Source organism: Panthera onca, chromosome B2, assembly GCF_046562875.1.
Source record: "Panthera onca isolate mPanOnc1 chromosome B2, mPanOnc1 haplotype 2, whole genome shotgun sequence".
In the NCBI taxonomy this organism is placed as follows: Eukaryota; Metazoa; Chordata; class Mammalia; order Carnivora; family Felidae; genus Panthera; species Panthera onca.
The window spans coordinates 3860860-3886982 of record NC_138343.1 but is presented as its reverse complement, the minus strand read 5'-3'; the positions used below and the strand labels follow the sequence as shown (position 1 = coordinate 3886982).

Here is a 26123-nt window from a genome sequence, read left to right as displayed (position 1 = left end):
AGCCCATCGACAGGTTTGATTACTGATAAGCAATACTTTTGAAACACGGTGAACATTCCAGGATGGCTCCCTTTTGAGGAATATATTGGCCGGCTTCCCTGCCTCTTGGACTGTCAGGCGGGGCGGAAGGAGCCCTGAGACCCCAGGGAGGCCAACACCCCAGCCTGGGAGCAGTCTCTCTAATGAGGCAGTGGGGTCTCCAGCTGCGGGACTGTTGTCCCCTCGATTTCTTCCTTCGACTTAAAAATTCAAGACAGTTCTATTTTATGATGATACCAAGGCCCGGATTGGAATCATCCGCGAGGACACTGGCAGTTCATGGACAACATTTTATGGATGGTTGAAAAGTGAGTTGTGATTTAGTTGGACTACCTGCCTCCCGTGCTTTTGTCTCAAGCTCTTAACCCTCTAGGTGGTCGATATTTCCTTTTCCCAGGGGGCTTTGGGGCTTCCTCAGGTTCCTGTATAAATCGGCCCTATTATCTTCCAGAACTGCCACTTGTACTCACATTTCCAGGCGTGTGGGGACGAGAGGGCACTGATGTTTCTGTACCCTCCCCTTCCCCCAACCCCCTGCCCACCTGTTTTTTGAACCTTTGCTCATAGGATCCCAGCCTCCCCCCCCCCCCCCCCACACACCTTTCTAGAAGCTGGTGAATGGCAACATCAAAGCCAGTATGGATCTGAAGTTAGGTAGACTAACCAAGTGACAAACCTTATAAAACTACAAATCACAATAAACGATAAAAGAAATTTTCTTATGAATCAAACGGAAGCCCCGTGATGTTTCAGTGACAGTTGTCCTCATTAGGGAGTCCCACTCTGGGAGTCTGTTGCCACACCGTTTTGACCCAGGGAAGTTCAGTGTGGAGGTCTGAACACGGAGGGAATGACCGAACCCACGAGCCTGCCCCGAGCCTTTCTGCCCCGACCTGAGCGAGAGGAAGCCTAGAAGGAGGGGTTTATGGAGACCTTCCTGTGAAAGTAAAGGCATGTGGATAAATGTTTAATAGCTCTCAGGAAACAATAAGAACACACACACACTCAAAAACAAAATCGTCCCTTCCGTTTGGAGTGCTTGCCCACTTCTGTGATCAAACGACCCCCACTGTGGTTGATTTCAGACTGCGGTGGTGCCCGGGTGTGGAGTTGGGAGGGGGTGCGTCGCAGCACAATGTGTGTTACCACCACACCGACGCAGGACAGGTGAGCAACCCGGGGCGGGGGGGGGGGGGGGGGGGGGTTGTAAGCAGAAGAGTCATCGGGAGACATGAGGGACCTGTTAACTTTGCCTTTTATATTGTAAGTTTATAGAATTTAATTTTTTTAATGTTTATTTTTAAAAGAGAGAGAGAGAGAGAGAACGAGCGGGGGAGGAGCAGAGAGAGAGGGAGACAGAATCCGAAGCAGGCTCTGAGCGGTCAGCACAGAGCCTGATGCAGGGCTCGAACCCATGAACGGCAAGATCATGACCTGAGTCGAAGTCGGATGCTTAACCGACTGAGCCACCCAGGGGCTCCTAGAATGTAATTTTTAATAATCAATGCATTCAAACAGCCAGCTCACAAAAGGCCCGCAAGCTTGGCCACAGGCTCTGGTGAGCTGGTCCCCGCCCACCGTCCGTAAGTACCTCTCTGCCCAGAGCCGTCTTCCCACTCCGTGTGAACGGCCTACTCCTGGGACGTGGGGACGCTCTTGACTCCCAGGTTGTGGCCAAGAAACCCAAACCTCTGGGACCTTAAGCAGATTGTCAACGACCGATGATGGCCAGGAAGCGCTGGAACAGGTGTCAGAACCCCCACCTCCCGGAAGCTCGCTCCCTGCCTGCGCCGGTTCTGTGCCCCGCATCCTGCGTCCTGGTACCCAGACGGCAGGTTCTTCAGGCAGGTTCTCCTTCGGGGCATCCGATTCCCGAGGCAGCCGCCCTCTGGCGGCTCGGCCTTCGCACTGCAGCTCTTTCCTGGAGGAGGACCCGGGGGAGGAGGACCCCAGGCCAGCCAAGGGGACCCGCAGGGTGAATCCAGCTCTCCTCCCGGGCCGATGCTGGAGGCGGTTTTCAGGTCAGATGGGTTCTGGGGAGAACGAAGCCTTTGTCCCCCTGGTGGATCCCGAGGGAGCCGGCCAGTGATGCAGGAGGTGGAGGGAGTTGAGGACCAAACCTGAGTTTAGCGGGAGTGGCAGTGACAGCAGGGGCCCAGTGGGACCCCAGACTCCAGCTGACCCTTCCTGGGTCCTGCCTGCCGTGGCCGAGGCTTCCGCACGCGTCCCCGTCCCTGGGCCCCTCTGGGATGTCTACTGAAGAACCTACCTGCAGGTGTGGAAAGAGCAGTATGTGACTGCAGAAGTATGGGTTGGAGGCCTCAGGACCCAGTATTTCCCCCTTTATACTCTCCTCTACCTCAATCATCCCCTTGGTGACCTCACCCAGGTTCATGGCTTTAAAGGCCATCCATATACCAGTAATGCCCCGATTTAGAGTTCCACCTTAATTCAACTCTGTCCTGCCCCAAACCACTCTCCTCAGAGCCACCAGCCCTCTCCATGGTACTTGCCAAGGGGCTCAGAACTCAGGCCCCCGCCCAGTCCGTCACTTGGGCAGCCGCATTTGAACGTTGCTTGTTAAGTAATCTCATGGACTCAGAATTTCTGACTAAACTCACAACTAAGAGCTGGTTCTTCGAAATAATTCATAAAACGGATAACCCCCAGTGAGATTTATCAAAAAGAAAAGAGAAAGGACCCAAATAAAACCACAAAGGAAAGGGGAGAGATCACAACCAACACCTGAGAAATACAAACAATTATAAGAGAATATTATGAAAAATTATACGCCAGCAAACTGGGCAATGGAAGAAATGAACAAATTCCTAGAAACTCACAAACTACCAAAAGTGAAACAGGAAGAAATAGAAAATTTGAACAGACCCATAACCAGGAAAGAAATTGAACCAGAATCAAAAATCTCCCAACAAATGAGAATCCTGGGCCAGATGGCTTCCCAGGGGATTTGTATCAGACATTTAAAGAAGAGTTAATACCTATTCTCAAATTGTTCCAAAAAATAGAAATGGAAGGAAAACTTCCAAACTCATTTTACGAAGCCAGCATTACCTTGATTCCCAAATCAGACAAAAACCCTGCTACAGATTACAGGCCAATGTCATAGATGCAAAAATTCTCACCAAGATACGAGCAAATTGAATCCAACAGTACGTTAAAAGAATTATTCATCATGATCAACTGGGATTTTTATTCCTGGGCTTACCAGGCTGCTTCAATATTTGCTAATCAATCAACGTGATACACCAAATTAACAAAAGAAAGGATAAGAACCATAAGGTCTTGTTAATAGATGCAGAGAAAGCATTTGACAAAATACAGCATCCATTCTTAATACAAATCCTCAACAAAGTAGGGACAGAGAGAACATTCCTCAACATCATCAAAAGCCATATAGGAAAGACCCACAGATGATATCATCCTCAGTGGGGAAAAACTAAGAGTCTTCACCCTACAATTAGGAACAAGACAAGGATGTCCACTCTCACCCTTACTATTTAACACAGTACTGGAAGTCTTAGCCTCAGAAACTGGACGACAAGAAGAAATAAAACACATCCAAATCAGCAAGGAAGAAGTCAAACCTTCACAATTTGCAGATGACATGGTATTCTATGTAGAACACCTGAAAGACTCTACCCAAAAATTGCTAGAACTAATACATGAATTCAGCAAAGTTGCAGGATATAAAATCAACATACAGAAATCGGTTGCATTTCTATACACCAATAACACAGCAGCAGAAAAAGAAATCAAGAAGTTGATCTCATTTGCAATTGCCCCCAACACAACCAGATACCTAAGAATAAACCTAACCAAAGAGGTAAAAGATCTGTACTCTGAAAACTATAGAACATTTATGAAAGAAACTGAAGACACAAAGAAATGGAAAAACATTCCATGCTCATGGATTGGAACAACAAATATTGTTAAAATAGCTATGCTACCCAAAGCAATCTACACATGTAATGCAATCCCCATCAAAATACCACCAGCATTTTTCACAGACAGAGCTATAACAAATAATCCTAAAATTTGTGTGGAATCCCAAAAGATCTCAAATAGCCAAAGCAATCCTGAAAAAAAAAAAAAAAAAAATTGGAGGCATCCGGATTTCAAGCTCTATTATAAAGCTACAGTCATCCAGACAGTATGGTGCTGGCACAGAAACAGACACGTGGATCAATGGAACAGAATACAAAGCCCAGAAACGGACCCACAACGATATGGCCAAGACCCCTTCGCCAAAGCAGGAAAGAAGATCCATCAGAAAAAAAGTCTCTTCAACAAATGGTGGTGGGAAAACTGAACAGCAAAACATGCAGAAGACTGAAACTAGACCACTTTCTTACACCACACACAAAAATATATTCAAAATGGATAAAAGATCTAAATGTAAGACAGGAAGCCATCAAACTCCTGGAGGAGAATAAGGCAGCAACCTCTTTGACCTTGGCTGGAGCGATTGTACACATCGCCAGAGGCAAGGGCAACATCAAGATAAAAAAGCTTCCAGGGGCGCCTGGGTGGCCCAAGTTGGTTAGGCATCCGCTCTGGATTTCGGCTCAGGTCATGATCTCACAGTTCGTGGGTTTGAACCCTGCATCGGACTCTCCGCTGACCGTGTGGAACCAGCTTGGGATTCTCTCTCTCCCTGTCTCTCTCTGCGCTTGCCCCACGTATTTGTGCTTGCTCTTAAATAAACAAACTTAAAAAAAAAAAAAAAAGATAAAAAGCTTCTGCACAGCAAAGGAAACAATCAACAAAACTAAAAGGCAGCCTACAGAATGGGACAAAGATATTTGCAGATGACATATCTGATAAAGGGTTAGTATCCAAAATCTATAAAGGACGTAGCAGACTCAACACCCCAAAAACAAATAATCCAGTGAAGAAATGGGCAGAAGACACAAACAGATACTCTTCCAAAGAAGACATCCAGATGGCCAACAGACACTTGAAAAGATGCTCAACACCACTCATCATTAGGGAAATACAAAGCAAAACCACACTGAGATACCACCTCACACCAGTCAGAGTGGCTAAAATTAAGAACTCAGGAAACAACAGATGTTGGCAAGGATGTAGAGAAAGGGGAACACTTTTGTACTGGTGGTGGGAATGCAAACTGGTGCAGCTGCTCTGGAGAACAGTATGGAGGTTCTTCAACAAGTTAAAAACAGAACTACCCGACAATCCAGCAATTGCCTTACTAGGTATTTACCCAAAGGATACAAAAATACAGATTTGGAGGGGTACCTGCACCCTGGTGTTTATAGCAGCATTATCAACAATAGCCAAACTATGGAGAGAGCCCAAATGCCCACTGACTGATGGAGAAAGAAGATGTGGCATATAAATACAAAGGAATATGGCTTAGCCATCAGAAAGAAGTCTTGCCTTTTGCAACGAGCTAGAGTGGATTAGCTAACCGAAATAAGTCAGGGAGAGACAAATACCATATGATTTCTCATATATGTGGAATTTTAAAAACAAAACAGATGAACATATCAGAGGGGGAAACAAAAGAGAGGGGGAAACAAACTATAAGAGACTCAAAGATAGAAAACAAACAGGTTAATGGAGGGAGGAGGGTGGGGGCTGGGCTAGATGGGTGATGGGTACTAAGGAGGGAACCTGTTGGAATGAGCACTGGGTGTTGTATGGAAACGATGAATCAATGAATTCTACTCCTGAAAACAATATTGCAATGTATGTTAAGTAGAATTTAAATAAAAATTTGAAAAGAGAAAAATATATATTTATACTTATATACATTTCTATATATTAAAATCTGAAAGCTATCGAAAAATTTTCTTAAAAAAGTAAAAAGAGTTGAAGGTATCATTTAAATATAATGGAGATACCAAAAATTAACGGATATTATCTGAAAGGACAAACAACAGCTTAATTAAAACCAAGAATTAAAAAGTGATTTCTGCTAAATTATTTAACTCCACTTTGGAAATTCTCAGCAAATGCAGTACAAAAAAGGAAATACAACGCTTGGTATTGACATTGAGAAAAAAAAAACGGTAAGATTATTTTGCAGAGGACTAGGAAAAACTCAAGGAGCCCTAATTTAAAGAGTAAAGAGAAACAGAATTATAGAAATTGGTAAATTCATTGGCCACAGCATATCAAAACATTTCTTCCTTCCTAGCAGTAAGACCTAAAAAGCCTTCCATTCGCAACAGAAACAAGCATACAAATCGGGAATAAAGGTACAGGACTTATATGGAGATCAATAAAAAATTAGAATACATAAATAGATCCCATTATTTAATACTTTAATAACAAGGACACATTTCAGTTTTGTGGTAGAAATGGACGGATTATTTAATAAATGGTGTTAGGACAACTGGTCATTATCTGGAAGAATGTAAACTCAATTCTATCTTAAACAACATAAAATTCTAGATGGATGAGAGACTAAATATTTTTTGAGAGAGAAAAATTCTTTGAAGAAAACCTAGGCTGCTGAATGAATAATGGTGGGGTAGGGTTCAGTCTCTTAACCAAAATGGAAATCTAGAAGCTACAAAAGACAAAGATACGCTTCTAACTAAAACGTTTAATATTCCAGATTTTATATACAGATCTCCTTTTATAGAATACATATAAATGGAAAACACATCATAAACAAAATATGGGAAACAATGCCAGAATTAGAAAACTGTCTGCAACACAGGTGATAAGAAGGTTCCTGTCTCTCCTATATAAAAAAACAGAATGGGGCAAGAGACACAAACTGCCCGATGAAAAAAAGTGAGCAAAGGGACAAGTAGACATTCTCTGAAAAGCGTATTCAAATGACTAATAAACCTAAAGGAAGGATGCACTAGTGACTATAATAATGCAAATCAAAAGGACAATGTGAAATAATTTTATACCTGTTAGACTGGCAGAAATTGTGACCACACCTTGATAGCTGGAATGGATGAGGGGAGCTCTTTTCAGGATAGGTCAGCACCAACCCAGACATCAAATACACTCTAATCTAGCAATTTCGGTGTTGGAACTCTGTTGCACCAGGGTCAGTAGTGGTAAATGGAAACCGTGTCAAAGCTTATCAATAGGGAAGGGGTGAATAGTTTATGTTACGTGAAGGACCTTTAAAAAAAAGGTTTGACTAAAGGGGATTTTTGAGAAGTTTTAGTAAAAAAGTTGCAACGTATATAATAACACCGTTTTGTAAATAACCCTGGCCGAAGACCAAAATGAACAGTCATGCCTGTGGAGGACGGGTGCTTGTAAGAGTTCAAAGAAAGCACAAACCAATTTGAGGGAGGAGCGCATGGCCGACTACGGGATAGTGGGAGCCCAGCAAGCCAGTGCAAAAAGGAAAAAGATCATCTGAAAAATAGAATTCGTATGGGCACACGTAAAAAGAAATCTTTACGGAGCTGTGCTAAGTAGTAACCCTGGGTCATACTGTTTTCTCCTCGGATGTGAAAGGCGGGATTAACATCGGAATCCCAGAATTAATTTAGAAAAACCTTTACAAAGGGGCAATTCTGCAAAAGTGTTCACTACTTACTATGGTATATAGCACCGCCAGAATGGACAACCCTGCGCGCAGGGAAACACCACGTAGTTAGGCTACAGAGTGGCTTTTCCAAAATCCAGCCAGGGCAGCTTCGTTTCCTAGACACAGACAAGCCCAATGAGGGCTTTTGGGCTTATGGCTCTCAAATTCCATTGCAGCCAAGCCCCTTGGTCGTGACCTCGGCCAGAAACTCGCCCGCAGCTTGCCCCACGCTCAAGGGCCCGCAAGACCGACCTGCGCTTCCAGAGCTCGGGCGTCTCGGCGCCGCGGGAGGCGTGCAAGGCCTACCTGGGCGTGCAAGGCCTACCTGGCGGGGCTCCTAGGGCTCCTCGAGGACACCGGCCTGCGCGTCATCCACGCCAGGGCGTCTCCGGCCGGCCCGTCCTGCCTGCCGGAGGACGTCCAGCTGGCGAGCCGCGGGTGCGGAGGGCGTGGCCAAGCCCTAGGTTGCACCGGAAAGGCCTTCTCCAGGGAACCAATTTTGGAAAAGGCCGCTTTCGCACTATTGTCCACACCACGTCCCTGCTTTGAACTCAACCAGGAAAACCGAGTAGTCGTGGCACACGCTTCCAACCCGGACCACGGCGGGGCTGTCACGCCCCAGATAGTTCACGTGGATGACAGACTAACTTGGGGGTGTGTAACTTCGTGGCAGGGACGCCAAGTTCCCCCACGTACTTCTGGTACTGAGCGGGGACCTCGGGTAAAACGAAGTACTAGGGAAGGGGCTCTAGAACCGCCCCACTTGAAGCCCCTTCAAGCCCCAGAACCCTAGTCTCAAGTACAAGGGCCTAGCTCCCTGTAGCGAGAACTCCACTGTAAGGGACTGAACGCGGGGCACAAGTTGGCGGAGACCCCGGCAAGAAGGCAGAAATTCCGCGTAGAAGCCTAAGAACACATGTACTAAAGCTCTTTCCCCGGAGTATGTTGGTGGCTCTTAAAAGAGCCGTTGGGTTATTGGAAGAAGCTTCCAACTGGAACCTTTACTTCTTCTTGGGCGCTGCTTTTTTGGGCTTGGCAGCAGTCTTTGGCTTGGTCACCTTCGCCTTGGCCGCTTTGGGCTTCACAGCCTTGGCTTTGGCAGGGCTCTTGGCTTTCTTAGGCTTCACGACCTTGGGCTTCTTGGGACTCTTGGAGGGCTTCTTGGTTACAGCAGGCTTCTTGGCCTTTTTCGGGGTCTTGACGGCTTTTTTAACAGCCGCCGTGACCTTTTTGGGCTTCTTAGAGGCGCCCGTCACCTTGGCTTTCGCCACCTTTGCGGGGTTGGCTTTGGCCTCCCCAGGGGAGGCCTTCTTGTTGAGCTTGAAGGAGCCCGAGGCGCCGGTGCCCTTGGTCTGCACCAGGGTGCCCTTGCTCACCAGGCTCTTGAGGCCCAGCTTGATGCGGCTGTTGTTCTTCTCCACGTCGTAGCCGGCGGCCGCCAGCGCCTTCTTGAGCGCGGCCAGGGACACGCCGCTGCGCTCCTTGGAGGAGGACACGGCTTGCACGATCAGCTCGGACACAGAAGGGCCCGCGGGCTTCTTCTTGGCGGCGGCGGCTTTCGCGGGTCGCTTGGCCTTCTTGCCCGGCGCGGGCTTCTCGGGGGGAGTGGAGGCGGCCGGAGCGGGCGGCGCGGTCTCGGACATGCTGCGAGGGAGGCGGGCAGAGCCAACTGCAGGGACCTGACAGGACAGGAAGACGCCGGAGACGGCGGCGCCGCGTATTTATAGGGCGGGGCCGCGCTGTGATTGGTGCTCGCCCCGCTCGCCTCTCGCTCCGGAGCGCCGCCTCTCCGCCGGGTCCCTGTAGCCAGCCGCGCGCGCGGGCGCGCGCGGGCCCCAGGCCGCCACCCCGGCCGCTTCGGGCACGGAAACTCCGGGCGGGGAGGGGCCGGGCTCTGCGGCCCCCGGACCTCAGCGCGGACCGCAAAACCGGCCTCATCTCGGGGGGCGGAGGGAGAGCTGTTTGTAAACGGGGTCGTCAAACAGGAATCCAAGGAGCTTCAGCTGGGTGTTGTCAGGGGCGCCTGTTTCTAATTAGTAAACGTGAAAGGTGGCGTCTTGAGTGGCGGGGAGGGAGAGAGGAAAGCGGGGTGTGCTTGGGTTGGGGGTGTGTGTGTGGGTGGGTGGAGGCCTCGTCTTGCAGGTTCGGGACCAGCTCTCATCAGTGCCGTGGCCTTGCCGGCAACGCCGAAGACTGATACGCCTGCGCCCGGCCTTTTGTGAATTTCGGTCAGAGGAGTGTCGTGGGAAACACCAGAACTCACGCGGCAGTTAACACGCAAACTGCACGTGCAGAAAACAATATACAAGTGTGATTGCAACTTATGTTTACAATCCAATGCGCTGCACGAATTCCCGATGCCTTTTCATCCTTCCCACGTAACCCCTACCAGCGGCGGTTCCCCTTTACCTATCACCTGTTCCCTGTCAGTATGTCGCATTCACCAAAGACTTCTGAAGCTCAAAACCAGACAAGGGAGGGGCATCAAATAAGCGCCGGGAGGACTGTGGGGGCTTAGGGTTCCTTGTGTGAAAGCGAGAGGACACAACTCCTTAGAGCGATCTTCCTTTCGCTTCCTTGTGGCTGTAAGGAGCATTGAAAAGTATCAACACCGCTAAAGCGATTTCACATCGTGCAGAAACATGAAAGAACAAAATGCCTCTCACGAGAGGCTCTGGGCAGTCGCCTGGCGGCCGGGAGAAGACAGCGGCGTCTCATTCCCGCGCTGCGCGGCAGAGGTTCTCAAACAAGTCCGCGCGGGCCTGGGTAACCCGAGCCTCCCTGCTTCCCGCCAACCACAGAGGGGCTGGTTGCCAGCTTACCGCCAATAATGTGATGTTCCCACGTCCATCTTCCCTACCGTTCTCGACCGTTTCCCATTTTCCAGAGTCCAGGTTTTCAAAACGCAACACGTAATTTCTAACAATTTGGTAGGGAACGATCTGAAGCTAAGCCTTTGAAGGATAGTCGATGACACTAACAGGTACACAACTTTCCTCCAAGAACGGAAGGTTTCGTAAGTGAAACAGTTTTTGAAAATCAAGCTTTTCTTAGTATAATAAGTGAGGACTCTAATTAAACGCAGGTGTTTAAAAGAAAATGCTGGATTCAGGAATTTAAGCAAAGGTTCCCGACTCCTGTGTAGCCATTGGATTCAAATAAAATAGCGAATTTTCCACCCAAATGAAGATGCTAGATTGCTTAATGGCTGATCAGTATAAAAGACTCAACCAATCAAACGGTAGAATCTGGTATGCCTACTCTTAGTACAAATCTGTCACATTTGATGCTTTTAAGCTTGGAAGAATTTTTAAAACTGTAAGGTTAGGCCTTGGCAGTGGTAAATTTGCCCTTGTGGCTCTGATTTCCACTTGATCGGAACGAGGACACGCCTCCTCCTCAAGGCTCAGAGGTCGGTACTGGAGAGTTTAGTCACTGCTATTTTACACCTGGCAGAATGCACTCTAGGCTTTAGAAGATATAAGGCATATGAGACACATAAGAATGCTCCACGTTTAGAAGTCAGCTTTAACATTTAACAAATAGATTCCTGATTACAGGAAAATTTCTGTAAACGCTAGCGTAATTTGATTATGGTTGAAATTGTCTTGTCGGATTCAAAGGAGTTCCTCAACTTAAGCATTACAAAAGAATCACATTTTTGAAAAAGATTTCAGAAATTTGTAACCTGATATCGGGTTATTGAGCAGGGACTATAAAGAGTACGTTATTGCGGACAATATTTCTCAATTTTTGCTCCCGAAGAACTAAAGAAATATAGAGCTTTGAAGCGATACCAATGAAGTCCATGTCTAGTTTTTTGAAAGGTAAGGTTCAAGGCATTTCATTCAGACAAAGACGGAAGTGGAAGAAACAAAACCTTGGAAAGAGCTGAGGATAACGTGACAGCCAATGAAACTGCGCAGTTGTTGGAAAATTCAGAGATAGACCAATCAGAGCCTGTAGCCTTGTAGTTAAGCATTTCTCTCATCCAATCACCACACCCTACGTACTATAAATAGCGGCAAGTCTGCCCGGCATGTTTGTGCTGGCGTGGTATGTCTTTGTAGGTCGTTTTTGCCATGGCTCGTACCAAGCAGACAGCGCGCAAATCAACGGGCGGCAAGGCCCCGCGCAAGCAGCTGGCCACCAAGGCGGCCCGCAAGAGCGCGCCGGCCACCGGCGGCGTCAAGAAGCCGCACCGCTACCGGCCCGGCACGGTGGCCCTGCGCGAGATCCGCCGCTACCAGAAGTCCACCGAGCTGCTGATCCGCAAGCTGCCGTTCCAGCGGCTGGTGCGCGAGATCGCGCAGGACTTCAAGACCGACCTGCGCTTCCAGAGCTCGGCCGTGATGGCGCTGCAGGAGGCGTGCGAGGCCTACCTGGTGGGGCTCTTCGAGGACACCAACCTGTGCGCCATCCACGCCAAGCGCGTCACCATCATGCCCAAGGACATCCAGCTGGCGCGCCGCATCCGCGGCGAGAGGGCTTAACGCTGCCGGTTTATTTTGAAATTCAAACCAAAGGCTCTTTTCAGAGCCACCCACGTTTTCAAGTAAAGTAGCTGTAAAAATCTAGCTCCACAGTTTAATAGAACTAGCTGCACTTAGAGTTGAAAAGCTAGGGATCGACGACAATTTGACGGGTTACAGTAGTAAATTTTGTCCAGACATTTCCTGTATTTGCGAACAAAGTTGGCTCTTTAAAAGGTTAGGTCCTAACTAAGCCGGTTGGCGTTTTAAGAGGAACCCGAAAGGATTGGTCTTTGAAGAGGATTAAATATGGCCTATTGCGCATTTGTGGAACTGGAACAGTATAGTTTTACCAACTATAACCTGTAAGATAATTTCAAAAGCCTGGTTTTGTCATTGACCAAACTACCCAATTTACATTTATTTGACCTTGGTATTTTTGCCATTACTGAAATTTACTGTGAAAGACTGCCTTTAAGTATTCTCTGCCAGATTATTTTTGGAATCAGAACATGAATTTACTATAAATGTAGTTTAAAACAATGTAGCCCAGTTAAGAACACTGGTCAAACTGGGTTCTGACCCACCCCCCCCTCCCGCCCCTAGTTCCTGGGGCTTGGAGGAGGGGTTAAGGGAGGGGACTGTTGCGTCACATTTCCCGCCTGCGCGCTTTCCATTCTCTGTATCTGCAAGGGGGCGGGGGACGTAGTTATATAAGGATCGGCTCTCGGCTTCTTTGTCACTTACTGTTGGTTTGCTTTCCTGAAAGCCATGTCTGGCCGAGGCAAAGGCGGGAAGGGCCTAGGCAAGGGGGGCGCCAAGCGCCACCGCAAGGTGCTGCGCGACAACATCCAGGGCATCACCAAGCCCGCCATCCGGCGGCTGGCCCGGCGCGGCGGCGTGAAGCGCATCTCCGGCCTCATCTACGAGGAGACCCGCGGGGTGCTCAAGGTGTTCCTGGAGAACGTGATCCGGGACGCCGTCACCTACACGGAGCACGCCAAGCGCAAGACGGTCACGGCCATGGACGTGGTGTACGCGCTCAAGCGCCAGGGCCGCACCCTCTACGGCTTCGGGGGCTAACTTGCCGGGTTTCGCCACCAGAATGTTTCATTTCTCAACCAAAGGCCCTTTTCAGGGCCACCCAACTGTTCACAAAAAGGGCTGTCCCAAACGAACAGGGCACTTGAGCCTACCAGCTCTGTAGTCTACTTAGAATCCACAATATTGACACCGAAACCCAGAAGGTTGTGGGGTTTTGAAAGGAAAACTTCAGTTCGATAGTCGTATGTGCCAAGGTAACTCCCTTAGCTCAATGCTTTATTTTAACCCGCCCCTCTGTTCCCATTCACCGCATACGAGCAGGGGAGTAGTGATATTCCAAGTCAAAAGTGAGGGATAACCAAAGCAGGGTAAGCAACTTGGCAAGGGATTCCAGGAACAAAGAGGAACATTATCCAATCAGCAAGTCCCATCCATAGTTGTCAACCAATCAGAACTGATGATCTCATGTGCTTCCCCCCGCCCCCAGAGGCGAGCTGGATTGGGGGAAGGGAAGGCTGACCAGAGACGCCAAAGCCTTGATTTAGGAATTTTAAAAATGTCTTTTTGCGGATTGTGAGATAGACCTTATCTATTAGGCCCTCTATCAGGTCCCAAGAAGAGTACTGAAGTTTTTACCAATAATAGGGAGATTTGTCTAAAAAAAAAATTAAAAATATAAATAAATAAATAAATAAATAAATAAATAAAATAAAACAAGAAAAACCTGGAAATGGTGGGCAGGGGAGGAAACCAGTTTCAGACTGCCAGAAAACCCAGAGAGCACTGGATTCAGGGGAAATTAAAATCTGGCTAATGGGGGAAAGTGCCTCATTCACTGTCAGCACAGCCCTCTGCAGTTAGCCATGCTTTTTTTTTTTCCTTCCTTCCCAGAGAAATGGAAATTAGGGTGATGGAAATGTACATTAGATAGTGGGGATGGATGTACAATTAAGTAGATATACTAAAATACATTGGATTGTACACTTCAAGTGTGTGTGTGGGGGGGGGGGGGGATATGGTATATACACTATATCTCAAAATCTAGAGAGCAGGCGTGAGAGCGTGTGCTGACTGCAGCCACCGTGTGTTAGCTTTAGCCAATGTCTCTCCTAGCTTGTTAGGTCTCCTTTTCCACCTAATAATTGTCCTCCAAGATTTTTCCGGGAATGATAAAAGTACCTAGCCTGGCTTAATTTAAATTGACAATGGGGAGGATTCAGAGCTGCGTCCTGGACCGTCAGAGGACCAAAATAGGCATGGTCGGGAGAGTGGTCACTTTATTTCCTTAGCTGGTGTTCCTTCAAGAGATACTTGTTGACCTCATGTGACGTGCCTGATCCTGCTGTAGGCAGTGGGCAAATCCGACAGAATTCTCTGTCCTGGATCCGGAGTATATTAGAGAGGTGTGTGGATGCAGATTTTTCCATACGGGAGGGGAGGTGCGGTGGCTATAACAACAGACATGCCTGGCTTCTGTTACGGTTGGCCTAGCTTATTCACAGCCTTACAGACAGCACCATACCCATTTGTCACACTCACCGGCCTGGGTGAAAGCCTCTGAGCCTTCCTCCGTCCTGACACTCTTGAAGGCCTTGTTCAGAACAAAGATACTGCTGCTGCCCGATTTCCCACTCAGCACCATTCCTCAGATCTAGGTAAGTCAAGGAAGAGTAGAAGGAGAGTCCATCATGGCGGCACTCTGGTGAGCCTAGGGTCTTGTGTAGAAAATTCACGCATGCATTCGTTCACCTGATAGGGTACAGGGCATGCTATTCCCTGATACGCCGCCTTGGCATATTAAATACGTTCAACTCAAGGAGCTTGAGCGGCAGAAGCAGGAAAATCATCCCGACACCTCCTCACCGCTTGTAACCCCCACTTCTCTTTTTCCCTGAAAGCAGAAGATAAATCTCTTCTATGAAAAGTACCCTGCTATACCAGGAAGAAGAGAAACATCCTTATCACTGGAGATGTGGAATTCAGAGTCAAGAAGTCTGTATGAACAAACCCTGTTACTTCTTTACTCCTAGCCCAAAAGCACTTTCTCTGTTCTTTAGAAACGTATTGTCTAAAAAGATATAAAAGCTTCCTGCTCTGATCACTTCCTTGAATCTCAGATCTTTGTGGGGGCTCCTGTACATCTGTATATAATTAAATTTGTTTTTCTCCTGTCAATATGTCTTTTTTGTTGCAGGGAGGTCCCAGTCAAGAATTTAGAAGAGCAGAAGGAAAAATGTTTTTGCTCTCCCTCCACAACAAACCCGCATACCTGTTAGCTCTCAGCCCTGTTCTAGGAGCTAGGGAACATCTCAGGGACAAAACAAAGCCACTGCTGTCACAGGATTATATTCTAGTTGAGGAAGACAGGACTACAAACAAAATAAATATATAGCAATACGGGTGGGGATACATATGCTATTTTAAAGAATGAGCAGAGGGGGTATTCGTTCACATAGGGTGGTCAGGAAAGTTCTCTTTTCATAAGAGGGCATTTGAGCAGAGGCCTGAATGAAGTCTGCAGCCATGCAGCATGTCACTCTATGTCCAGTGACAGCAGAACATGCCACACAAACTATGTGCCTGACATCAAGATTAAAGGCACTGGGAAAACAAACAGGTGCGAGAAAAGCACTCTGACCTCTCCTTTCTCTTCCTGAAAGCAGGAGAGAAAATCCCCATATGGAAGATGTCATCCCTCTACCAAGAGGAAAGTCATATTTTTGCCACGTTGGATCATCAAAGCTGGGAGAACTCTGTACAAACCTTGTAAACTAATGCTTATCTTCCTAGTTACTTCCCCACAATTAACTGCCCGGCCGCCAGCCCCCTTGCCTTGTCCTGTTTTCACAGTTTACTCTTCTTTGTCCAGCTCGGTACATAAGTATTCAAGTCCAATTGCTTCTTTGGGTGTTCATTTCCTTAGGAGGGCGCCTTTGTCCCGGAAAACACATTGGTGTACCTCAATGACTATATATAAAGATATATATGTATTCATGTAAATATAAATGAATTGTATGCTCTTTTCCCATGAACCTGTTTTATGTCAATTTAATTCTTAGGCCTGCTAAAACCCCTAAGAAAGCAGAGGTAAAATTTTATCTCCCCTACACCAGAAGATACTTCTAGGAAGAAAGAAAAATCGGGACAAAGGCTCTGAGCCCGGAACATGCTTGCTCCACTCCACAAGCAGCAAAAAGGTCAGTGAGGACAAAGAAATGGGAGAGTGAGTGAGGTGAGAGGGTGGCCGAGGGCCAGATCACGTAAAGCCATCTTGGGTAGAGTGACAAACTCATCCTGTTTGCTTGGGACTTTCCCCAAGGTTGAGCACTGAAAGCTCCCTATCCCAGAAACCCCTCCAACTCAGGCAAGCTGGACTTATTGGCTACTGTGCTTGTAGGCTGTGACAAAGACACTGGCTTTTATTATGAAGAAGGAACACCGCTGTAATGTTCTGGGCAGATGGTGGACACGACATCTATTGAAAGGATCGCTCCTTCTGTGTGGCTGAGAAAAAAACCAGCCATCAGAAGTGGAAACAGAAAGACTAGTTAGGACTCATTATGGTCATCTGGACAAAAGGTGATTGTGGCTTGTCCAGGAGTAGAAGCAGAGGATGTCGGCAAAGGTGCTCTGATTGATTTGGAAGATAGAGCTGACTGGGTCGGATGAAAGTTAAGAGAAAGAGCTCAGACAGGACCGCATGTTTTCTGAGCTGAGCCCCCGGAAGAATGGAGTTCCATCTATTGAGGTGGGGAATACTGAAGGAGGAACAGATTTGGGGTTTATGCGTTAAGATACCTAATGTGGACAAGTTTGAGATGTCCATTAGATATTCAAGTAGATATATCAGATATACAGGTGGATATGCGACAAGCTTCATTATGAAGCTCGAAGTGGGTGGAAGGAAACTGATAAAATTTTAGAGGTGATAAGGCCACCCTCCTAAAAACAACCAGTGGGATTGAGAGAGAAGCTGACACTCTCACAGCCTTTAAGTGTCACTACAAGCTGGCCGGACACTCAGAGATAGGCCATCGAGTTCTCCTGTTGAGCAGCAACTATTTCACAGAACACAGAGCAAATCAATAGCGAGACAAAGAACAGAGAAGGGGCCAGGAAATGAGCCCAAATGCACTCCAGGTTGCTTTATCCTTTAGTAGGTCTCTATAGCAGCCCATTTATGACGGACTGTGTGTATCCCCTACAAATTCGTATGTTGAAATGTTAACCCCCAATATGATGGTATTAAGAGATTGGGCACTTGGATGGTGATCAGGCCATGGTGGTGGAGCACTCATGAATGGAATTAGTGCCTTTTATATAATAAGAGATCCCAGAAAGCTCTCTGGTCCTTCCCTCTGCCATCTGCAGACACAGTAAGATAGGTCTATGAACCAGGAAATGGGATCTCACCAGACACCAAATCTTGTCTGAGTCTTCCAGAACCTTGATCTTAACTCCCAGCCTCCAGAGCTGTGAGAAATCAATATTCGTTGTTAGCCACAGAGTCTATGGTATTTTTGCTATAGCAGCCTGCACTCAGACCACCACTTCAAGGATATCCAATCCCTTCTTTTTAATTTTTAATGTTTACTTATTTATTTTTTTTGAGACAGAGAGAGACAGAGCATGAACGGGGGAGGGTCAGAGAGAGAGGGAGAAGTGTCCGAAGCAGGCTCCAGGCTCTGAGCTGTCAGAACCGAGCCAGACGCGGGGCTCCAACTCACACACCGTAAGATCATGACCTGAGCCAAAGCTGGACCCTCAACTAACTGAGCCACCCAGGTGCCCCAATCCCTTCTGATGACAATTTATATTTCCACTCATTTACCATTACAACGTACAGTAATAAATGGTGTTGAAAGTCTTGATCTCATTGTCTTACCATTTACACTTACATTGTCTTACCAAATTTTTCTTTAAACCAGACCTCTCTCTTGGAACTCAAGAATCTTCCAATTGCCTATTCAAGTATCTTCTTGTGTCAGAGACATGTTAGCAGAGTAACCAGCCAGCAGAGCTTTAAGCAAATGTCAATATATTTCTTAAGCATTAAATCAATGCTGACTATTCCGTTGTGACTTACCAATTGGAGGGCATACTTCAAAACTTTTTATAACCATGTTTGAAATGTTCATTAAAATAAAACAACCTTACATTTTTAAAAATATTTACTCATTTTTGAGAGACAGGGACAGAGCGCAAGCAGGGGTGGGGCAGAGAGAGAGAGACAGAATCCAAAGCAGGCTCCAGGCTCTGAGCTGTCAGCACAGAGCCCGACGCGGGGATCAAACTGAAATCATGACCTGAGAAGTCAGATGCGTTTAACTGAGCCACCCAGGTGCCCCAACAACCTTAGAATTTATACAGGAGGCAGGAGGGAAACGAACCAGACAAAGGGAAGAAGGGGGAAGGTCCAAGACAGTCACCAGAGCCAGTGACCTGAGGAGGCGGCTTTCTCCCTCAGCCCCTCGAATTTGCGCCCTGTTGGAGACCTCAAGGCTCCCAGTAGCCAGAGACCTGAAGAACAGACTCCCTTTAATCTAGTAAATGACAATTTCCCCAAGCCAAAGGCTTAGGCGCGCGGCCTGCGGACGCAAACCTGCAATGCCAAGGCATCTTAAGCTCAAAGACACCGTCTGCGGAAGGCTGTGGGCCGACCTCACCCTCACCGGCTCCAACCCCGGAGATAGAGGTGGCGGATGCCAGCGCGGACGGGGAAAGCCTGTGTCGTCCTCTGTCCGGGCATCGCTGGGGGCAATCACACGATAACGAAGAGACTTCTCGGGCCATCCCTGGCTTCCAGAGGCGGGAGCACGCTCTGGGAATTAGTACGGATATTCACCGGAGCCTCCCCGGACCAACGCATTCCACAGCGACTGAAGCACGGCCGCCGGCCAGGATGGCCTCTTGGGGGAAAACGACGAGGGGGAGGCCGACTCCTTCCCCAGAAAGCCGTGGGCCGGGGCCTTCAGACGCCTCCCCATTGGCTTCCCTCGGCCAGCCCCTGCTCCGGATTGGCCCGCGGCCTGCGCCTCGCACTGTGCTGCGAGCTGATTGGTGGAGAGGGAGAATGGAGTCTGCTTATGCGTAAAACGAAAGCCGAAGCCTTAGCAGGTAGGCCGGATGGGCCTTCCCAACATGAGCACAACTGGAGAGTGGGAAGGAGGAGACGCGTACAACTCTTTTGAGAGTAAGTGGGCGGCCCTGAAAAGGACCTTTTATAGAGAAAAAGTGGGGACGAAGGCTTAACCCCCGAAGCCGTAGAGGGTGCGGCCCTGGCGCTTGAGCGCGTACACCACGTCCATGGCCGTGACCGTCTTGCGCTTGGCGTGCTCCGTGTAGGTGACGGCGTCCCGGATCACGTTCTCCAGGAACACCTTGAGCACCCCGCGGGTCTCCTCGTAGATGAGGCCGGAGATGCGCTTGACGCCGCCGCGCCGGGCCAGCCGCCGGATGGCGGGCTTCGTGATGCCCTGGATGTTGTCGCGCAGCACCTTGCGGTGGCGCTTAGCGCCCCCTTTGCCTAGACCCTTCCCGCCTTTGCCCCGGCCTGACATAGCTGCCTAAGCACGTCCTGTGAGTAAGTCACAGCGGTGGCCCCACTGGCCCGAAAGGCGTTATTATAAGCAGTCGTCGGACCTGATTGAGAACTGACCGCGCGGGCGGGAACCGAGGCGCCCCGACCGCACGCCGGGCTCCGCCCCTCTCTGGGCTGAGAGCCAATGACGGTGTGGGGGAGGGAACGGAGTGAGGAGTTTCAGTTTTAAACTCTAGATTTTTCTGAAACCGTTGATATTTGTATCTGAAATTATATCTTCCCGTGAGAATGTTCACAGGGGCTAATTTTTTTTTTTATAAGCAAGTGCTGTACTTTCTCCTTCAGAAGGGGATGATTGGGAAGGGTACCCTAGGACGCCACCCCAAAATAGGAGTGGGGAGCTCAGGCACACCTTCCCCAAACATGCCCCGTGCGTGTGAACGGTACAGTATGCGCCGCCCGCACATAGGCCTGTCTGACATAAGGGCTATTTCTGAGCAGTTTAGAGAAATACCAGACGCAGGAGAATCTCTAAAACCAGAGGAGAACTCACACTTTCTTAAGGGGAATTTCACATTTATGAAGGAGATCTCAATCGCTGTCTCCCTCTCTGTGCCAGAAAGAGAAGGACGACTAGATCAGCACAGAAACTTGTCCATGGAGAAAGCCCGGCCTTGATTCTGCAGAACAACCTTGCCTTGTTTACTATCCTTTTCCTGGGAGCCCATAACTGGCTCCCTGTGCACGCCCCTCCCGCATGACATCTTTTGTCTTTAGTGGAAGATCGTATGTAACGGGGTGGCTTGCGCCTTTTCAGGTGTTCTTCTCAGTTTTTCAGAGTCTCTCTTTCCCATGTATACCTGAGGTATATATATCATTAAACCTCTGTTTTTCTGTCCTTAATCTGCCTTTTATGGCAGGGTCTAGGCCAAAAACTCAAAAGGGCAGGGGAAGTCATTTTTCCTCTATTACAGCGGTTTGACATTGTAAAGTTGCCCTTCATTTTCTTTATCTGTTAAGGTGGAGCGATGATAGTACTCAGGGAACTTCTGTAAAGATTGAAATTACCTAACGTAAGCAGAAGGCTAGAACAGAGATTGGCGCAAAGACATAAATATGGCTGTTTTTTTGTTGGTATTGTTGCTTAAAGAACCTGTCCGGAGTTAGGATGTTGCCCTGAGCCTTCATTTTCAGGCTTTTACTCGTGACACAATATAGGCAACACAGATACGTATATAATAGCGAAGTTTTTTTTTTTTTTTTTTAATCACATTTAATAAAGTACAAGACATTGATGGATTCTGGGTTTCTTGGTTTTGTTTTCTTTTCAATTGAAGTATAGTGACTTACAATAGTATACTAGTGTATAACGTAGTGAATTGACAATTATATACATTATGAAATGCTCATCATGATGTGTTGCTACCATACAAAGTTGTTACAATAGGATCATATTCCCTATGCTGTGCTTTTTGTCCTTGTCACTTATTTATTGTATAACTGGATGTTTTTCCTTCTTAATCACCTTTACCTTCTTTGCCTCTTACCCCTCGCCCCTAAACTACCATTTGTTCTCTATATTTATCTGTCTGCTGTTGTCGTCCACGCTGTTTTAGACTCCACATGTAAGTGAAGTCGTATGGTATTTGTCTTTCTCTGCCTGACTTGTTTCATTTAGCCTAATACCCTCTAAGTCCATCCATGTTGTGAATACCAAGATTTCATTCTTTGTATGACTAATGTCCCATTTTATATGCAAATGACCTCTGAACAATGCAGGGCTTGGGGGGCTGATTCTTGCACAGTTGAAAATCCAGATATAACTTGTGACCACCCCCCGCCCAAACTACCAATACCATACTGTTGATTAGAAGCCTTACTGATGACATAAAGTCTATTAATATGTATTTGGTATATGTATTATATATTGTATTCTTATTATAAAGTAAACCAGAGAAAAGAAAATGTTATTAAGAAAACATAAGGAAGAGAAAAACCTTTACAGTACTGTGTTGTATTTGTTATAAAACTCTGCAAATAAGTGGACACATGCATTTTGAATCCGTATTGTCAGCTCTATGTAAGACGCCGTCTTTATTCATTCACCTAGTGACTGACAGGCTGTTGTTTTTCTGTGCATACATGACATGTTAAATATGGTTGCCTGAGAATATCCCTAGGTGCCCTTTCCAAAGGGGCATTGACAAGTAGTGTTCCTTCCTGGCTCTCCGGCAGCTGAATCTGGAGTACAATTCACATTTCTACACTGACTTCCCACTGTGGTGTTAAATCTCAGACACTCACGGATTAGTAAGTCACTTCTACTGGGATGACTGGAAGGGCTACTACTAAATCTTTAACTCTGGAAAATACACCCTGACCTTGGCCTCCTTCCTCCTCTCTTCTGAAAGTCTGTATAAACCAAAAGTTCGAGAGCCAGCAGTAGTAGCGGTGAATTTCAGCATGTGGTGTCGTATCACCATGGTGTCTGGGAAAGAAAAACCGTGTTTCATGGAGGACCTTCCAACAGCCATTTAAAAAATACAATCTGTATGTCAAACGCCTTTCTTCCCCTCCAGCATGACCATAGGCACTCTGCTAATAGAAAGTAATAAATGCTTCATGCAGTGATATTAAAATGTGGGCACAGCTCCCCTTCCAATATATTCAGTAAATTTTCTTTTTTTTCCCCCCACACCTTAGCTCTTACTCCTAACATTTGTGGCCTACATCTGAGATGGGAGTTGATGCACTGACCCAAATCAGGTGGACGACCATCAACAAAAACCAAGATTCACCTTGAACTGTGAGGTTTGCTTGGATGGCTTTACATTCCTGGATTTTGATAAAACAACTTTGACTTTCCAAAATATTTGCAATATTTATGACTGAATTTCCTCCATTCTTTGATTTTAGAATATCTGCTGAAGTTGCATTTCCAAACTGGGCCGAGTCTATTCAATAGTCATGCCCAAGGAAGAGGACATTTAGCGGGGAAAGTTTGAGTTTTTATTTCAATTTTCAAGGAAATGTTAGAGTATAAGGGAAAATCACACACAGCTCAGGAAAATTCATAGCATTTCTCCAGTGCCACGTGTCCAAAAATCAACTTCTATGATCCCAGTAACTATGATACCCACTAAGGTGGGTAGTGTTATTCCCTATTTTTCTGATGATGGAGAAATCAATTTGTGTCAGACGATACGGTAAGTGGTAACACTGCGATTTGAATGTGGGCAATCTGATATCTAAATGCTGCCCTGTGCTTCCAGTTTCCAGAGTACTCCTGCAGAAAGATTAACAACGTTATGGATTCTAAGACAGTGCTATCCTTATTCACCAGACACTGGGCAGTTTTTCTGTTGAGGGGCTCAAGTAAATGAAGACTTAGAACCAAATCCACATTCCTTGACTGGGAAGGGGATGGGGGAGGGCAGGGGCAGCCAATCTGAGCCACTGTCCCCTGGCCATCCCACCCTCAGACAGCAATGGGCACTTGTACCTTTTTAAAGCTATCCTTTCAGGCCCTGTGCCTTAAACACCCTTTTTCTAACAGACACATAACATATCGAGGAAAAAGCCAAACAATGTGCATAAAAGCCAGCACAGCAATAAGAAAAACCAAGATATTTTGACTTCAGCTGGGGCCCAGATGTGGGCTGGGGCAGGGGACAGACCCTGGCTCAAGCCAAGGGCATCATTGAGACCTTTTACATGGATAATAAAGGTCTGTGCCAGACAATTACATGTAGGAGAGCCTGGAAATTTAAATAAAACTACAACGCAATGACACGCGTGTACGTGCACACACACACACACACACACACACACACACACATACACAAATAGAAACATCCAACCTTATTATTTAGAAAAATGCAAATATTTTGTAAAGTCAAAGTTGTTTTATCAAAATCCAGGAATGTAAAGCAATCCAAGCAAACCACACAATTCAAGGTGAATCTTGTTTTTTGTTGATGGTTGTCCACCTGATTTAGGTCGATGCATCAACTCCCATCTCCGGTGAAGCCCAGAAGTATTAGGGGTAAGAGCAAAGGTGTGGGGAAAACTGAAGCGAAGCCTTTGGAATTTGGAGCTGTCATTATTCAGTATTCTGTATTGCTCTGAAGTTTGATAGTTGGGGATGTAATCTAAAACTCAAATTTCTTAGAGGCAAAATTAGGCACTTTCAAAGTGGGCAGTTCACGTACCCGGCTATTGGTTCAAGGTCGTCCCCTTTTCGGAAAAGGTACACGAATATAGTATAGGAAAGTGGGTTGACAGGATCATAGGCAGTCGGTTAAATGGTTTTCGAAAACGGACCCTTTTGCGGGTAGAAGTACCGCAAGAACAACCAGATTTCAAGTAATGCTTAGTATGGCCATGGTCACCTAAACACCATCTAAAGGTTCACAGCCACTTTTGTTGAGCTAATTGGGTGGCTCTGAAAAGAGCCTTTGGGTTTAAGGTCGGCGATCCTTCGTTAAGAATTTAGGCCCGCTCCCCGCGGATGCGGCGCGCCAGCTGGATGTCCTTGGGCATGATGGTGACGCGCTTGGCGTGGATGGCGCACAGGTTGGTGTCCTCGAAGAGCCCCACCAGGTAGGCCTCGCACGCCTCCTGCAGCGCCATCACGGCCGAGCTCTGGAAGCGCAGGTCGGTCTTGAAGTCCTGCGCGATCTCGCGCACCAGCCGCTGGAACGGCAGCTTGCGGATCAGCAGCTCGGTGGACTTCTGGTAGCGGCGGATCTCGCGCAGGGCCACCGTGCCGGGCCGGTAGCGGTGCGGCTTCTTGACGCCGCCGGTGGCCGGCGCGCTCTTGCGGGCCGCCTTGGTGGCCAGCTGCTTGCGCGGGGCCTTGCCGCCCGTCGACTTGCGCGCCGTCTGCTTCGTGCGAGCCATCCCCCAAGCAGGCCGAGAGTGTCTTCACCGAAAGCGGTGAGAGGCACACAGCCCTCCTTCTTTTATACAGCCGGACCGCCAACCATTGGACCCAAGAGCATTCAAAAGTTCCCGCGCCCTCCTCGGATTGGTCCAGCTCCGTGCGGGGAGCCCGGATTAAGAGTTGCTTTCAGGTTGGTGAATGAATCTTAAGCCCCGCCCTTAAATGTGGTTACTCTGACGTCATTTATTTACCCTTTCGTTCCTACATCCACTGTGAACAAAAATCTTGCACAAAAAGCTGCAGATATTTTAAAGTGTAAAGTAAGGTAATCATGCAAAGCCACACAGGGACTTCCAATGGATGCTTTGTTGTTTTTAGAGAGAAACCATCAAGATATTCTGCAGGTGTTTAGGTAAATACATGGGCTGCCTCTAAAATGACATTCAGAATTTTCTTGGGCGTGGCACAAATATTGTGGAGAGTTAGTAAAATGCTCCTCATATGCAAGCATGAATTATCAAGGAACTGGGACTTAGCCTCACTGCTTCAGCAAACATGCCTTCACAAACTGGGATTTTAATGGATGTATTCCATAAAATGAAGAATCTTAATCTAGGGACTTTCACTATTATTTCCTTCTCCAAGCTACTGTCGTTGCGAAAAACTTTCAAACTTCATCTGTGGAATACAGCAATGCCCTTTTCTGCTTGACCAGAAATTAATGCGCCCTACACGGTTAAACACGGTCAATGGGGTTAGCAACGTTTACACTGATTTCCCGTGTTGCTTTAGCCTCGAAACTGTGAAAGCATTTCTGTGGGGGCAAAGCCTTCTAGGTATAACTGTGACATTTCACCTCCCATGTTTTTAAACGCTCCTAGTAATTCAAAGCACAGCTCTTTCAAAGGAAACTGTGGGTGGCTCTTAAAAGAGCCTTTTAAGTAGTTAAGCGGACTTTCTCTTGATCAGGAAAAAAGCCTGTGTAAAAAAAGTCAACAGCTTATTTGCCCTTGGCCTTGTGGTGGCTCTCGGTCTTCTTGGGCAGCAGCACGGCCTGGATGTTGGGCAGGACGCCGCCCTGCGCGATGGTGACGCGGCCCAGCAGCTTGTTGAGCTCCTCGTCGTTGCGGATGGCCAGCTGCAGGTGGCGCGGGATGATGCGCGTCTTCTTGTTGTCGCGGGCCGCGTTGCCCGCCAGCTCCAGGATCTCGGCCGTCAGGTACTCCAGCACGGCCGCCAGGTACACCGGCGCGCCGGCCCCGACCCTTTCGGAGTAGTTGCCCTTGCGGAGCAGGCGGTGCACGCGCCCCACCGGGAACTGCAGACCGGCCCGCGACGAACGGGTCTTGGCCTTGGCGCGAGCCTTGCCGCCCTGCTTTCCACGTCCAGACATCACTAGCAGAAAAGGAAGCAAACGCCTTCAAAAGAAAACGCAAGCAGTATAGAGCTAGACTGAGAGCAAGAGAAGTATTTATACTAACGGGAGGTATGCTGAATACAAGCCTCCCATTGGCTCTTTTCAAGTAACCAATGAAAAAGCATAATCAGCATCCCTCATTTGCATAAAAGCCCTCCACCTAGCGGGAGGTT

The 26123-nt window shown here is 47.5% G+C and overlaps 6 protein-coding genes across 8 annotated transcripts; 2 read left to right on the top strand and 4 right to left on the bottom strand.

Moving 5' to 3' along the window:
• Positions 1 to 1262: 1262 nt before the first annotated feature.
• H1-1 (H1.1 linker histone, cluster member) lies at positions 1263 to 9269 on the bottom strand. Of its 3 annotated transcripts, XM_078446560.2 has the most exons (3): positions 7917 to 9269; positions 7601 to 7707; positions 1263 to 2308 (listed from the first exon to the last, which is right to left on the bottom strand). In XM_078446560.2, the coding sequence occupies exon 1, from the start codon at positions 9232 to 9234 to the stop codon at positions 8593 to 8595; it is 642 nt and encodes a 213-aa protein (XP_078302686.2). In that variant the 5' UTR covers positions 9235 to 9269; the 3' UTR covers positions 1263 to 2308; positions 7601 to 7707; positions 7917 to 8592. The 3 variants fall into 3 exon arrangements, with proteins under 3 accessions (XP_078302686.2, XP_078302687.2, XP_060485107.3); XM_078446561.2 differs by lacking the exon at positions 7601 to 7707 and having other exon boundaries at positions 1265 to 2308; XM_060629124.3 differs by lacking the exon at positions 1263 to 2308 and having other exon boundaries at positions 6005 to 7707.
• Positions 9270 to 11627: 2358 nt separating this feature from the next.
• Positions 11628 to 12168, top strand: LOC132677251 (histone H3.1). The gene has a single exon (XM_060629123.3). The coding sequence runs from the start codon at positions 11674 to 11676 to the stop codon at positions 12082 to 12084; it is 411 nt and encodes a 136-aa protein (XP_060485106.2). The 5' UTR covers positions 11628 to 11673; the 3' UTR covers positions 12085 to 12168.
• Positions 12169 to 12690: 522 nt separating this feature from the next.
• On the top strand, positions 12691 to 13224 carry LOC144616342 (histone H4). The gene has a single exon (XM_078446559.2). The coding sequence runs from the start codon at positions 12835 to 12837 to the stop codon at positions 13144 to 13146; it is 312 nt and encodes a 103-aa protein (XP_078302685.1). The 5' UTR covers positions 12691 to 12834; the 3' UTR covers positions 13147 to 13224.
• A 6105-nt stretch (positions 13225 to 19329) lies between these two features.
• H4C2 (H4 clustered histone 2) lies at positions 19330 to 19688 on the bottom strand. Its single transcript, XM_060629168.3, has one exon. It carries the CDS (start codon positions 19665 to 19667, stop codon positions 19356 to 19358), a length of 312 nt encoding a protein of 103 aa, XP_060485151.2. The 5' UTR covers positions 19668 to 19688; the 3' UTR covers positions 19330 to 19355.
• A 4097-nt stretch (positions 19689 to 23785) lies between these two features.
• Positions 23786 to 24645, bottom strand: H3C2 (H3 clustered histone 2). The gene has a single exon (XM_078446558.2). The coding sequence runs from the start codon at positions 24548 to 24550 to the stop codon at positions 24140 to 24142; it is 411 nt and encodes a 136-aa protein (XP_078302684.1). The 5' UTR covers positions 24551 to 24645; the 3' UTR covers positions 23786 to 24139.
• A 794-nt stretch (positions 24646 to 25439) lies between these two features.
• On the bottom strand, positions 25440 to 26015 carry H2AC4 (H2A clustered histone 4). The gene has a single exon (XM_060627882.3). The coding sequence runs from the start codon at positions 25924 to 25926 to the stop codon at positions 25534 to 25536; it is 393 nt and encodes a 130-aa protein (XP_060483865.2). The 5' UTR covers positions 25927 to 26015; the 3' UTR covers positions 25440 to 25533.
• Positions 26016 to 26123: the final 108 nt, after the last annotated feature.